The following is a 13,946-nucleotide window of genomic DNA, read 5'->3' on the forward strand; positions in this document are numbered from 1 at the left end:
CTGCCACTTCTCCTTAGGAGCATGTTGCTGATGCACAGCTGCATGGCAGTGGATTGATCAAAGTCAGAGGCATCTGCCTGACACACCTCAGGGCATGGTACATCAGGAAGATATAGTTTGTAGAAATCTCAGCTGTGCGATGGCTGACGACAAGCCAAATCGTACGGTGTTATCTGTTTGTATGATGTTTGCCCCTGTGATTTGGGCCAACCACAAATAAGTCACAGAAAAGCCTGGTTATCAGGTGGACAGCCTAAAATGACTATAATTAACCATGCAAGTGGTACTTCATACAATCAAAGAAATAAATGGTTCGGCGCTCTTGTGATTCAGTTTCCTGTGGACACAGCCACATCACCAAGTGAATGCAAGAGTTGCACCTGCTTCTGGTTTTTGGTGTTGGAAGCATCACACCTTATTACTTCTGTGTGGCACAGTCTGAGCTGGGAGCAGTCATGGGACCCAGCTGAGAATAGTCATGCAGCCCTGTAGGCCTTGCAAAAAAAACCCAAAACAACAATTGCACAAATGTTCTGCTTGCCTGAGGCACTAAGTGAACAGTGCCCACCTCACAGATAATATTTTGTTAATGAATCAGTGCATTTTTTACCAGTGCTCAAAAATACCTCATTCTTGTCATAAGAATGCCTTTTGCTGCTGTGCTGTGACAGCCGAGGTAGGCTAACCAGCCAAGAAGAAAAGTCTCCCTCCCTCCTCCTTTCCATTCCATCCTTGTTGAAGAAACTCTGATAGATGCTGGGAACTCCATGTGAGATTGCAGGACACCTTAGCTAGACTTAAGGGACAGAATCATGATGCTGCTGCAGAGACAGAAAGGAGATGCAAGGTTATCAATAAAACGATAATCTGGAGGGAAATCCCCCAAGGTGTTAGTGCAATAATTCCCAAACTACACACCTTGAGAAATAAATTAACTAAATAATTAAAAGGGTCTGCAACTCCAGAGTACCTGCCCTCTGAGTCTGTGTGTGATTAATGCTCTGGCCTTGCCTCTTTCCAAACAGTGCCCATGGGGAGCCCATAACTCTAAACCATCTTTGCAACAGGTATGATAATTCAATCCCTCCTGTTGCAGTGAGAGAGAGAGAGAGAGAGAGAGAGAGAGGCCATTTATTCATAGTAATTAGCAGCGCATTCCAGGCTGAATTGCCCGCATATTTATTTATTTATTTATTTATTTATTTATTTATTTATTTATTTATTTGAATTTTACATGCTTAACTGTCATTTCGGAAGTGACTGCGAAGCCAGCGCATACCTGCTTCGCATTACTAAAGAGCCCGCTTAACACAATCTTTGGTGTTTGCTGTGAAGAATCCTCCTCAAGGAACCATGCAAAACTACAGTAGTGTGTTAGCTATGCACATGCGAATGACTATGCAAACAGGGACAAAGGAGCAGGCGAATGGTGGGGGTGGAATTTCTCCTTTTGCATCGGGACCGTGAATAGGCATTTTTAAAACCCCATTTTAAAAAAGAGCTTTGAGCGAGCATCAAAATTGGCCGTGAATAAATAGCCAATGAGACAGAGAGCGGGAGGGAGGAAGAGGGAAGAGTTGTTTGTCCTGTAAGGGGACTGCCTGATGCTAGGGATGCCAACCTCCAGGTGGGACCTAGGGATCCCCTGGAATTACAGCTCATCTCCAGACTATAGAGATCAGTTCCCCTGGAGAAAATGAAGGCTCTGCAAGGTGGACCCAATGACATTGTACCCCACTGAGGTCCTTGTCTTCCCCAGGCTCCATCCCCAAATCTCCAGGAGTTTCCCAGCATGGATCTGGTAACCCTACTCCTCCATCCCCCGCTGGTGGCCGGGGGGATCTGGCAACCATATTGGGAGGGCAGGGTCTTTTACCCAGATGAAAGGCCACCGTTTCCAGAAACCTAGCCTATTCTCTTTTCTCTTGGCTTCCTCACAGTGCCTCTCTTGTCCAGTCAACAAGAGTAGAAGGACTTGCCCATAGCCAGACAGAGCACTTTCAGATCTTGGAAGCTAAACAAAGTCAGCCCTGGTTAGTATTTGGATGGGAGACCACCAAGGAATACCAGGGTCTCTATGCAGAGGCAGGCAATGGCAAGCCACCTATGAGCATCTGTTGCCTTGAAAACCCTACGGGGTCACCATAAGTCAGCTGTGACTTGACGGCACTTTCCTCCACCACCACCACCACAACCACCACCACCACCAAGAACTGACAAGCCTATTCCCACCTCATTCTTCTGCTTATGTTCCTTAGTTCCTTAGTTCCTTGGCTGTTCCTTAGTAATGTAAGCATTTATTGCATACCAAGATTAAACCACGGGCCAGGCATGCGTATTTGACAGCCCATCCTACCACTACATTTTTTATCCACGCTGAGTACCTCAGCACTGATGGGACCTCAGCACAGATCTGCTTTGTGTGCCTGTTCATCGTTCCCGCAAGCGTAGGGACAAGGAAATATAAAGGAAGCGGGGAAGACACCTCCCCCCGGCCCGTTCTCACTTTAAATTTCCACGGCACATCAACTGCTCTCTAAAACAAAGAAACAAAGCCCTTAAAAAGTTTTTCCCTTCCAACAGCAATTACCAAATGAAGTCCCCACTTAATGGACATTTTCGGAGGGCACAGACGCCACTTTGCGTTGCCGCTTTCTCATTACGGCTGGTGCGGCTCCCAGCTGACAACCTGATAATTCTTGCAGATAAAACAATCTCTCTTTTCCTTCCCAGTTATTGCTGTGCTGCGACATTGTCCGTCTTCCACTGAGCTGCCTTGGGAATTGTTGAGAACCGAGGCGCAGGCTGTGAAATTTTACTTCGGAGGAACATAGGGGAGGAATAGCAAAACAATCATTTCCAAGGTCCCTCCTCCCATTTCCCCTTTCTCTCTGTATTTATGGAACTTAATGGGTTCCCCCCCTCCCCTGTTACACTGTAGCTCAAAAACCTAGGGCAATATTGGGTGTACGTGTGGGGGGGATGTAGCTGCCGATTAGACTTGTCTTGAAATTAAATTGGTGAAGTTTTAAAATCAGAGTAAAAAGTGTTCCTAGCAACCTTCAAGGCCAGTTTGATTTTTAATGAGACTCCTTGGAGACTGAACTGGAATCTCATCAGGTCATGAAAATGTGAGCGCTGTTTGCAACTAATCTTCCTCCCAGGACCAAAGGGAGTTTAGGAACGGTCAAAGAGGTGTGTTTTGATGGCCCTGGGTTCTCAGCTCTGATCTTTACAATATTCTCAAATAAAAGCATGCTCTCCTCTGGAGGCCGCCAGTAGCAGAGCATGCTTTTTGCATTGTCCCTGATTTTTTTTCCTTAAGGAAACCTCACACAATCTTATGAACTCCTTGAGGCAACTTACCTCTGACAACTGTCCTGGTCTAGCCTTATTGAAATGTAAAGCTGTAGGGAATTGGTAAGAGCAGAGGACAGTTGCCAGTTGAAGTGAATGGATTGGCTGTAACCCACACGCAGCTGGATCCCACTGATGGCAAAGGATGATAAAGAACCCCAAATGAACATATGAAACTGCCTTGTGCTGAGTTAGATCTAGCTTGGTACTGTCTGCTTTGACTGGCGAAGGCTTTCCAGTGCAGAGGAAGGCTTTTCCCTACCCATGGTGCTTGAGATCATAAGAACAGCCCTGCTGGATCAGACCAGTGGTCCATTAATCCAACATCTGATTTCAAACAGTGGCCCACCAGTTGCCCTGGAGGGCCAACAAGAACGGAATAGAGGCAAAGGCCTTCCAGCATGGTGTAGTTGTTAAGAGATGTGGTTTGGAGCAGTAGACTCTGATCTGGAGAACCAGGTTGCATTCCCCACTCCTCCACATGAGCGGTGGAGGCTAATCTGGTGAACTGGGTTGGTTTCCCCACTCCTACACATGAAGCCAGCTGGGTGACCTTGGGCTAGTCATAGATCTCTTAGAGCTCTCTCAGCCCCACCTACTTCACAGGGTGTTTGTTGTGGAGAGGGGAAGGGAAGGTGATTGTAAGCTAGTTTGATTGTTCTTTAAGTGGTAGAGAAAGTTGGCATATAAAAACCTACTCTTCTTCTTCTCTCTCTTCTCTTCTTCCACTGGTGTGGCCTCCCTTTCTTCCATAAAGGAATTCAGGGTGTCATAGATAGGATTCCCAACAGGTCTCCCACCCAAGCACAGGCCATATTCTTTGCCTGGGTAGCTTATGGAAGCTTGCTGTATCACATGCCTTCCAGCCATACCATGCTCAAAGCCACCCATAAAGTATGTCCTGAAGAAGTCTGTTTCATAGTACCCACACTGTATAGTCACTCTCCTTTGACTAAATAGACTTGCAAGTAATTTGATGAACATTTCCTGTCTCAATCACTTTCTAATATTTCTGCATGGTTAGATCATTGATTTTTATCCACATATTGCCACAGCTGATTATGCATGGTCATGTATATGCTTTTTAGTTAACATGCTAATGTTGCCATGCTAAACATATCTCCCAGCAAATAATCCTGTAATTATTTGGAAAGAAGGAAGAGAAGAACCATTTATGTGTAAAAATGAATGTTGAATTTATCTGCCAGATCCCAAGAGCCTTCTGGGTACACCTAAAAATTATTTTCCATGGGACATTCCTAATTTTACTTCCTAAAGTGATGCCTTCTGTGACATAGGTTGTTGTTTTAGTGGGTTTCTCACCTGTCAGTAGTAGGAAGGGGATCTGAATACATCCCACTTCTACCATTACTGGTGCCTTAAAACTCAGATTCCTCATGAACACAAGAAGCTACATTATACTGAATCAGAAGATTGATCTATCAAGGTTAGTATTGTCAGTGTGGTACAGTGGTTAAGAACAGTGGTTTGGAGTGGTGGACTCTGATCTGGAGAACTGGGTTTGATTCCCTGCACCTCCACATGAGCGGTGGAGGCTAATCTGGTGAACTGGATTTGTTTCCCCTCTCCTCCACACGAAGCTGGTTAGGTGACCTTGGGCTAGTCACAGCTCTTAGAGCTCTCTCAGCCCCACCTACCTCACAGGGTGTCTGTTGTGGGGAGGGGAAGGGAAGGTGATTTTGCTATATAGACGCAATCCTGTGGAAGTTGGCTAATGGAAAATTCCCACAATAGAAAACAAAGGGGATTTTTTGTGAAGCTCCTGTGGGGCATTTTTTGGGGTAAAGGTCCCATATTTTCAGGGTAGCTTTCAGGGACTCTCCTTGCACAAACCCCAAAGTTTGGTGAAGATTGGGTCAGGGGAGTCAAGTGTTATGGGCTCTGGAGAGGTCGCCTCCTCCCTCTTTCATAGACAAGCATTAGCCGATTAGCAAACAGAGAATCTGACTCTTACCTTCCTGCTTCTGTATGGAGGTGGGAGGGGCAACATCTTCCAGACCCCATAACTTCAGACCCCCCAACCCAATCTTTACCAAACTTGGGGGTTCTTGCAAGGACAGTCGCTGCAAGCTGCCCTGCAAGTTTGGGCGCTCTACCTCAAAAAATGCCTCCCAGGGCCGATTTTTTTGGGGAAACCCAAAAATAAACCGAATCCCATAATTATCAGTATGGGAATTCGGCTTATTTTTGGGTTTCTTGAAAAAAATCTGGCCCAATAAACCCAAACCCAAATTTTACCTTTTTTTTTTTTTTTTTTGCACACTAATACTTTGGAGTGCTGCTACCAGTCTGCGTAGACAACAATGAACTTGATATACTCAGGGTAGGTTTTCATAGACTCGCAGATAGGTCTGACTCAGTAATAAGGCAGCTTCGTGTCCAGCTGGAAAAGTGAAAATGCATTTCAACACTTCACTTTGTCTAGGTAGACAATATTCTAATGTCACCTGATGAAGTGCCATAAGAAACTTGAAAAGCTCTCTTCTTTTTTAGCAACACCCCCATAGTTGCATAAAAGTTATCACATCACTCAATTTTCTTTTTTAGCTCATTGAACAATTTGGGGAAGTAGTTTAATCAGCAATGGGTCATGGGCTATTATGGCTGATCGGGGAGCCAAGACTTCTATAGATTTCAATTCCCAGATACATCTTTTAAAGGCGTGAAACAAGTTTCCTTTCAGGACAAGGACAAAGAAGTCAGAGATGGAGTGGTCACATTGGGAGTAAGGTTCACACATGGATGAAAGGTTGTTCATCTCCGTAATCGTTTTTTTCCCCCTATTTGAACTCATTCACAATTTCAAGGACTGTTTGGTTTCACTCACATAGTTCTTGGCAGAGGGGGCCCTGGTCCTTAATACATTGCATTAAGAACACCACATGCTGTGACTGGAATGAGATGGTTCCCAGTGTTTTGAATTGTTGGGGGGGGGGGGACAGGAATGCTAATAATTGTGAGGTTGGAACCTGAAAGCTTTCTCATCTGTTATTTCGTTATACCAGAGGTGGCTGTGTCCAGCTCAGCAGTCAGAAGAATATGCTTTACTTATAAGTAGCAATGTGCATTTTTTGCCTAGTAAATTGGGGTCCAAGCCCTGGCTGGAAAGAGACAAAAGGGTCTGTGCTTTTTAACCTTTGCTAACTCTTTGAGTCCCAAACTGTAACACGGGATGCATATATATATTATGTGTGTTTGTGTGAAGCTCTCTTCAAGTATTTGAAAGGCTGCCACTTAGACGAGGGCAGGATGCTGACCCTGCATTGAGCAGGGGTTGGACTAGATGGCCTGTATGGTCCCTTCCTACTCTACTCTACTCTACTCTACTCTACTCTATTCTACTCTACTCTATTCTCTCCCCCTCTCTCTGGATTTATCGGCATTTGAATAATCATTTATTTATTTAGAAAATTTCTGTGCCACCTCTCCAAAGTATCTGTTTATGACACTATAGCAATCATTTGCAAGTGGATTCTCATGTCCACACAGGAAAATTCAGTTGCCAACAATAGCTGTTCTACAACAATAGCACAATATATAGGGATTGGACGCACACTCTGTTTGACTCTTCTTTTATTGCTAATTATTCTCTCATGGTCCCATTTTTACAAAAAACGAAATAACCAAAAAGGGGGGAAAGAAGTTGCTGTGCTGCAGATGCAACCCATTTTAGACCCATCAGTTGAATCTGTGTTTCAGAAGGAAGCCGTGATGGTCTGCAGTAGAATAGCTAGATTCGAGTCCAATAGCACCTTAGAGACAAAACAAGATTGAGGGGGGGATATAAGCCTTTGAGAGTCAACGCTCCCTTTGTCAGGTATCTGTCAAAGGGACCTTTTCACTCTGGAAAGCTTATAGCCCGAAAATCTTGTTGGTCTCTAAGGTGCTACTGGACTGGAATCTAGCTGGTTGGTTGCATCTATGGTTGGGAAGACAATGCTGTAGCTGGCTTGCTGAAGCTACATCAGTGCTTGGATGGGGGACCTCCAAAGAACCTAGCATACACTGCTTTGAGCTTTGTGAAAGCAGGATGCTTATGCGGAAGTCCAGTGAAACCTTAAAGATTAACAAGATTTACTCCAGCATAAACTTTCATCAGAGCTCACTTCTTCAGATGCGTGAAGCGCACTTCCACAACGGTTGTATTTATACTTAAAGTTACAAGTAGGTTTGCCAGGTCCTTCTTCGCCACCGGTGGGAGGTTTTGGGGCGGAGCCTCAGGAGAACGGGGCATGTGGAGGGGAGGGACTTCAGTGCCATAGAGTCCAATGGCCAAAGCAGCCATTTTCTGCAGGTCTGATCTCTATCATCTGGAGATCAGTTGTAATAGCAGGAGATCTCCAGCTATTACCTGGAGGTTGGCAACCTTAGTTACAAGCAACAGAAAGATTGTGGGGGGTATTACAAAGAGAGGACAGTTTGAAACAATAAAGATAACTCAATTCAATCCATTCAGAATGGATGAGGAACAGTCCTAACAGTTGATAGATGGGCAGAGTAGGATTGACGTAAAATCAGATGTAAACAAAGAAGGTGAAACGTAATAAGAACTAATTAACCTCCATAAAGGGTGGGTTATGTTGAGCTGTTAGCATTCATATGAGTGATGGAAACCTTGTTCATCACTGGGGGTGGGGGGAGATAGTGTCAAATTGCTTGATGAATCCTAATTTATCATTTTTGTATTGGACTCTCCCTCTGAAGTTGTTTTGTAGAGCAGTAACCTTTATACCAACAACAGTATTACCTGGAAGTCCATTGGGCTTCTGTTTAATTTTGCTGCAGGAGACTGATACAGTTGTCAGCTCTGGCTTGGGAAATTCCTAGAGATTTGCCGATAGTACCTAGGGAGGGTGGAGTTTAGGACAGGGAGGGAGATCAATAGTAGGGTTGCCAGGTTGCTCTTTGCCACTGGGGGGAGGTTTTTTGGGTGGAGCCTGAGGAGGGTGGGGTTTGGGGAGGGGAGGGACTTCAATGCCATAGAGTCCAATTGCCAAAGCTGCCATTTTCTCCAGGCGAACTGATCTCGATTGGCTGGAGATCAGTTGTAATAGCAGGAGATCTTCTAGTACCTGAAGGTTGGCAACCCTAATCAATAGGGAAATGATCGCTATGATATACCATAGAATCCACCCTCTAAAACTGCTATTTCCTCCAGGGATACCTTATTGCTGTAGTCTTGAGATCAGTTGTAATTCCAGGAGAACGTCAGGTCTTACTTGGAGGATGGCAATCCTTCTGGAATAAAGATGGCAAGTCGTAAGTGCACTACACACTTTTAAGTACAGCCTTCAGATCCCATGAATGCTCAAGCACCTGGGGCCCAATTCAAGTCTCGTGCAACTGGATATATGCAGACATGGATGTTGATCCCAGGTCATTGTTCCCTGCTTGTCTTCTTAATTCTGCAGTAGCTCTTTCAAACGTTGGTAAATTACATTATGAACGTGGAAAGAAAGGGAAGACGATTGCTTAAACCGTGGTTGCAAATGAGTTCTCTGTGGCTTAATTCCACAATGGGTTCTCAGCTGTGTATTGGGGAATGAGAAAGAGAGAAAGGCCCTTGCCTGCATTTGAGAGACAATTGGGGGGCCTCGAATATTAGACAGTAGGGGTGGCTCTCTTCGTGGTAATTGAGCAGTTTTCACATTCATCCATAGGCACAAAGGGATGCTCTCAAGTTGCTTAATGAGCCACTTACCGCATCCCTCATGCATATTATCCCAGCAGCAGCAGTGCCTATAAGCTGGCACGTGTAAAAAAAATGTGCTGTCTCGCTTGCCCCCCTGGTGATGCCGTCGAATGGGGTGAGGCCTCATTAGTCTGCTGAAAGCGCAGCAGATGCCAACCGAGCATGCTCAAAGGGTACATTCTGTTTGCTTTTAACTGTGGGATTTATAATTGTTGCCTCTCCCTTTCCACTTCAGCTGCCTGGCTCTTCCTCAAGGAGGACTAGCCCCATGCTGAGCTTTTATTCCTTCAATGGGGGATTTATTTATGAATAGGACTTCTATCCTGTGAACTTTTCATTTAAAGCTGAAAATTGACGCTTCCCCCGCTGCATCGCTTTCTCTTAATTCAAAACTAGCCAAGGGGATTTAGAAAAGAAACTTTTAACACTTAAATAGGACCCTAATCTGCTTTTCTGTCAAAGTTAAGGATGCTTTTAGGTGACACGTTGACATATTCAGCTCTCGGCAGCACACAATTATCGTATCTGAAATACTGACGTCTGTTCTTTTGTAATAATATAGACATCCTTCTAGGATGATGGCTATACCCACAGGCTCCCTGAAGAAGAAAATGGCAACAGCCAGGGCATCAAGGGGGCTGGAGAGAGAGGCTGAACAGCAGCCCTTTCCCCAGCTTCTATATAATTGCCAAGTGGAACTGAGTTTCAAATGTTACTTGTGAGCAGGTTTGGCGAAGGCCCATCATTTAGGGAAGACCAACATCAAGTGCTGTGCCACTAGGGTTGCCAACCTCCAGGTGGTGGCTGGAGATCTCCCGCTATTACAACTGATCTCCAGGCGACAGAGATCAGTTCCCCTGGAGAAAAAGGTCACTTTGGAAAGTGGACTCTATGGCCATTCATGCTTGGTAATTAGCAGCGCGTTCCAGACTGAATTGCCCCACTTATTTTTTTTTTTAGTTTTTCACACTGAACCATCATTCAGGAAGTGACTGCGAAGCCGGCACATACCTGCTTTGCATTTTTTAAGAACCCCTTTAACGCAACCTTTTTGTGTTTGCTCCACTCCCGCCTCGAAGAATCCCCTCAAGGAAGCATGCAAAATCATAGCCGCGCGTTAGCTATGCAAACGGCGGTTGCTAATGGAAGGAACGAAAGAGCAGGCGAGTGGGGGGGGTGGAATTTCTCCTTCTGCGTCGGTACTGTGAATAGGTATTTTAAGGGTCACTTTTTAAAAAAGAGCTTTAAGCGAGCATCAAAATTGACCCTGCGTAAATGGCCTATGGCATTTTACCCTACTGAAGTCCCATCCCTCCCCCAACCCTTCCCTCCTCTGGCTCCACTCCACTGAGTTAAAATCCCCATTCTTTCATAGTATTCATTGAGTGACTTTGGGCTAGTTATTTTTTCTCAACCTTGTTGATCTCTAGGGTTGCCAACTCTGGGTTGTGAAATTCCTGTAAATAGGAGGATGGAGAGGGTCAGGTTAGGGAAGGGGAGGCACTTCAATTGAGCACAATGCCACAGAGTCCATCCCCAGAAGCTACCATTTTTTATAGGGAAACTGATCTCTGTAGTCTGGAGATCGGTTGTAATTCTGGGAGGTCTCCAGCCTCCACTTGGAGGCTGGCAACCCTACCAACCTCCCGAGGTTATTGCAAGGATGAACCAGCAGGTGGGAGAACTGTGCACGTTGTTCTTTGGAGGAAGGGCAGGGTACAAATGGATAGGCTGTACCTCTTCCATTTCAGAGAAAGTGCATAAAAAGATAAATGAATACGAGGTCTGCCTTCTAAAAAAAGAATTCCTGATGGATCTGAACCTTTCAAAAGAAGAGAGAGATCAGCATTAACACCAATGATAGTTTCTGAAGTAAGAGGAATGATCAGATAGCTGTGGCAACTGGGCTAATTCAGTGCACATTGTGTGGAATTGCTGGGAAACTGAATAATTTGGTGATGCTCAGTGACGTGTGAGGGGCTTGCACAGGTTGGGCAAAACATCTGGAACATTGCAATGCTCAGCAGACCTTCAATTTTTAGTGCCTCAGTCTTATCAAGGCTTTGATTTCTGAAAATGCCAAAACATGAATTTCTGCTTTTTACTCCTAGCCCTAGATAGCAAAAGGATAGCTAGCCTAGTTGTTGTTTGTTGGGGGGGCGGGCGGGGAGAGAGACTCTAAAGTGCTCAGTTCTGTCTGGCTATGACTATTATCCAGGTGGGACAGGACATCTCCAGGAACTATGGAGATCAGTTCCCCTGGAGAAAATGGCTGCTTTGGAGGGTAGACTCTATCTATGGCATTATATCACACTGATTACTCGACTACATGCAGACTTGGCTATTGGTCTGACCAAGAAAGGTAACTGATATTCTTCTACTGTATTCTGGAATTCTATTTTGTTTTGATTTGTAGAACTGGCGCCTTGATATTAATTGCTCTGGCCTTTGACTGAGACAAAGAGAGCAAAGTGGTGTTTTTTTTTAAAAAAAGCTACAATCCAGTCCTTCAAGTTGAGGATTTTCAAACAGTGTTCCTAGGGATTCCTTGGAAGTCTGAAAAGCTTGTTAAGGGGTTCTTGACGAGAAGATGAGATATGTCAGATAAGCTTCTCAGAAAGGCAGATGCACTGATGTCCACTAAAAGATGCCTTCCTTTCCTCTGCAGAGTGTGGGGTGCATTGTAGGGGTCAACTTTGCGGGGTAATGGCAAAGCTCACAAAAGCTTTGCTGATGCAGGTCTGACTCCAGGTTTGGGGGAGCTATGAGCAAAATTACCTTCTGTGGAACCCTTGTGCACACACCCATACATGTAAACATTTGTAAGCGCACAGAAAAAGAACATAACTCGCAACACCTTCATACTCCCTCAAGCTCCAATGGTCAGGGATCAGTGCTACATCCTTGTGTCCTAGCAGTCAAGGATTGACTGGGCCCTTCTGGTGGTCATTCAGACTTCCAATACCAGCTCTGGAGAGCTGGCATGGTGTAGTGGTTAAGAGCAGTGGTTTTAGAGCGGCAAACTCTGATCTGGAGAACCGGGTTTGATTCCCCACTCCTCCACATGAGCGACGGATGCTAATCTGGGCGAACCGGGTGGGTTTCCCCACTCCTCTACATGAAGCCAGCTGGATGACCTTGGGCCAGTCACAGTTCTCTTAGAGCTGTCTGACCCTCACCTACCTCACAGGGTGTCTGTTGTGGGGAGGGGAAGGTGATTGTAAGCCGGTTTGATTCTGCCTTAAGTGGTAGAGAAAGTCGACATATAAAAACCAACTCCTCTTCTTCTTCTTTTGGTGGAAAGTGCCATCAAGTCGCAGCTGACTTATGGCAATCTCATAGTGTTTTCAAGGCAAGAGGCATTTAGAGGTGGTTTGCCATTGCCTCCCTCCACATTGTGATCCTGGTATTCCTTGGAGGTCTCCCATCCAAATACCGACCAGGGTCGATCCTGCTTAGCTTCTGAGATCTGATGAGATCGGGCTCCGGTGCCCTTTATGAACTAAGAAGGTGTTGTCAAACTCTGGCCCCTCTGCCAGGAGTTCCTCAGCAGACAAATTGACGTGGAAATGATTCCCTGAAAGTGGGATGCTTGGGAAAGCTCTTGGATTTAGCACATAAGCACTGATGCTACTTCTTGTCTCTTTCCCCAGGTCCAGCATCTTCTTTCACCCAGCAGCCTCAGGACCAGGTAGTGATTGCCGGGCAGCCTGTGACCCTGCTGTGTGCAATTCCGGAGTACAACGGCATCGTACTGTGGATTAAGGATGGTCTTGCTCTTGGAGTCGGCCGGGATCTCTCAAGTAAGCCTTCTAGATCTGTTGCTATCAGACCTGCCTCTTGTTCAGTTGAGGACGGGGTTGGGTGAAGAGAGGCAAATGACAGAGTATAGGCTAGGCAAGCCACAGCCAACACAATCAGAATAACAAGTTTAAGAGCATAAGAAAGGCCATACTGGATCAGACCCAGGCCCATCAAGTCCAGCAGTCTGTTCACACAGTGGCCAGCCAGGTGCCTCTAGGAAGCCCCCAAACAAGGCGACTGCAGCATGGTTGACTTTGAAGCTTTTATATAGCACTCACCAGGTGTTCAGCTGTTGCTTACTGGTGTAAAAGAAGCTTCCATGCTGATTTGGCTGATTTCCCTGTAATTCTTTCCTTTGTTTGGAACTGAGTGGTGGGGCATACACATACACACAGCCCTAGGGGTTGTCATCTCCAAGCTGGAAAATTCCTGGAGATTTAGGGGTAGACTCTGAGGAGGGTGGAGTCTGGTAGGGACCTCGGTGGGGTATAATGCAATAAACCCACCCTCCGAAGCAGCCATTTTCTCCAGGGAACTGATCTCTGTTGCCTGGGGATCAGTTATAACTCTGGAAGATCTCCAGGCCCCACAAGGAGGCTGGCAACCCTATACACTCCACAGTTTCGTGCCTGATACCCCTTAGGTCAGCAGCCTAAAACCCACTTCTAGCTCAATCCCTGGCAGTTGCCTTCTGGAAACTAGGAAGCAGCTTGGGATCTAGACAGTAGATGACATGTAGTTGATGTGTTTGTGTAGGCAAACACACACCCCCCATTCAAAAGTAAGCATATATCAAGCTCTGAGTTTGGAGGATAAGTAGCAACAACAGAGGGTGAAGAACAAGTGCTACTAGAGAGGATTTGAAGGGGCCTTGATAGGTCTCACTTGAAGCAAGAAGCAGAATTATCTTGAATTTACCTCTTTTGAAAAGGCCATCGTTAACAGCAGAGTACATAGAAGATCCCAGTGAGCATGGCAGGATCTGTTGATGTTGAGAACCATGGAGACTACGTGTTCTGTGGTTTCTAGTGGCTATTGATGCTTCTTGGCATGCTTGTACTGCTGGACCTTA

General features: G+C 45.5%; 1 protein-coding gene across 1 annotated transcript in view; it reads left to right on the top strand.

Moving 5' to 3' along the window:
* Nucleotides 1–13,946, top strand: part of KIRREL3 (kirre like nephrin family adhesion molecule 3) — a 370,228-nt gene that overhangs the window by 46,215 nt on the left and 310,067 nt on the right. The window contains exon 4 of the mRNA XM_056860874.1: nucleotides 12,724–12,873. Coding sequence (XP_056716852.1) covers nucleotides 12,724–12,873 — 150 coding nt within the window. The remainder of the gene's footprint in view (nucleotides 1–12,723; nucleotides 12,874–13,946) is intronic.

The sequence above is a fragment of the Euleptes europaea genome, chromosome 14, assembly GCF_029931775.1.
Source record: "Euleptes europaea isolate rEulEur1 chromosome 14, rEulEur1.hap1, whole genome shotgun sequence".
Taxonomy (NCBI): domain Eukaryota; kingdom Metazoa; phylum Chordata; class Lepidosauria; order Squamata; family Sphaerodactylidae; genus Euleptes; species Euleptes europaea.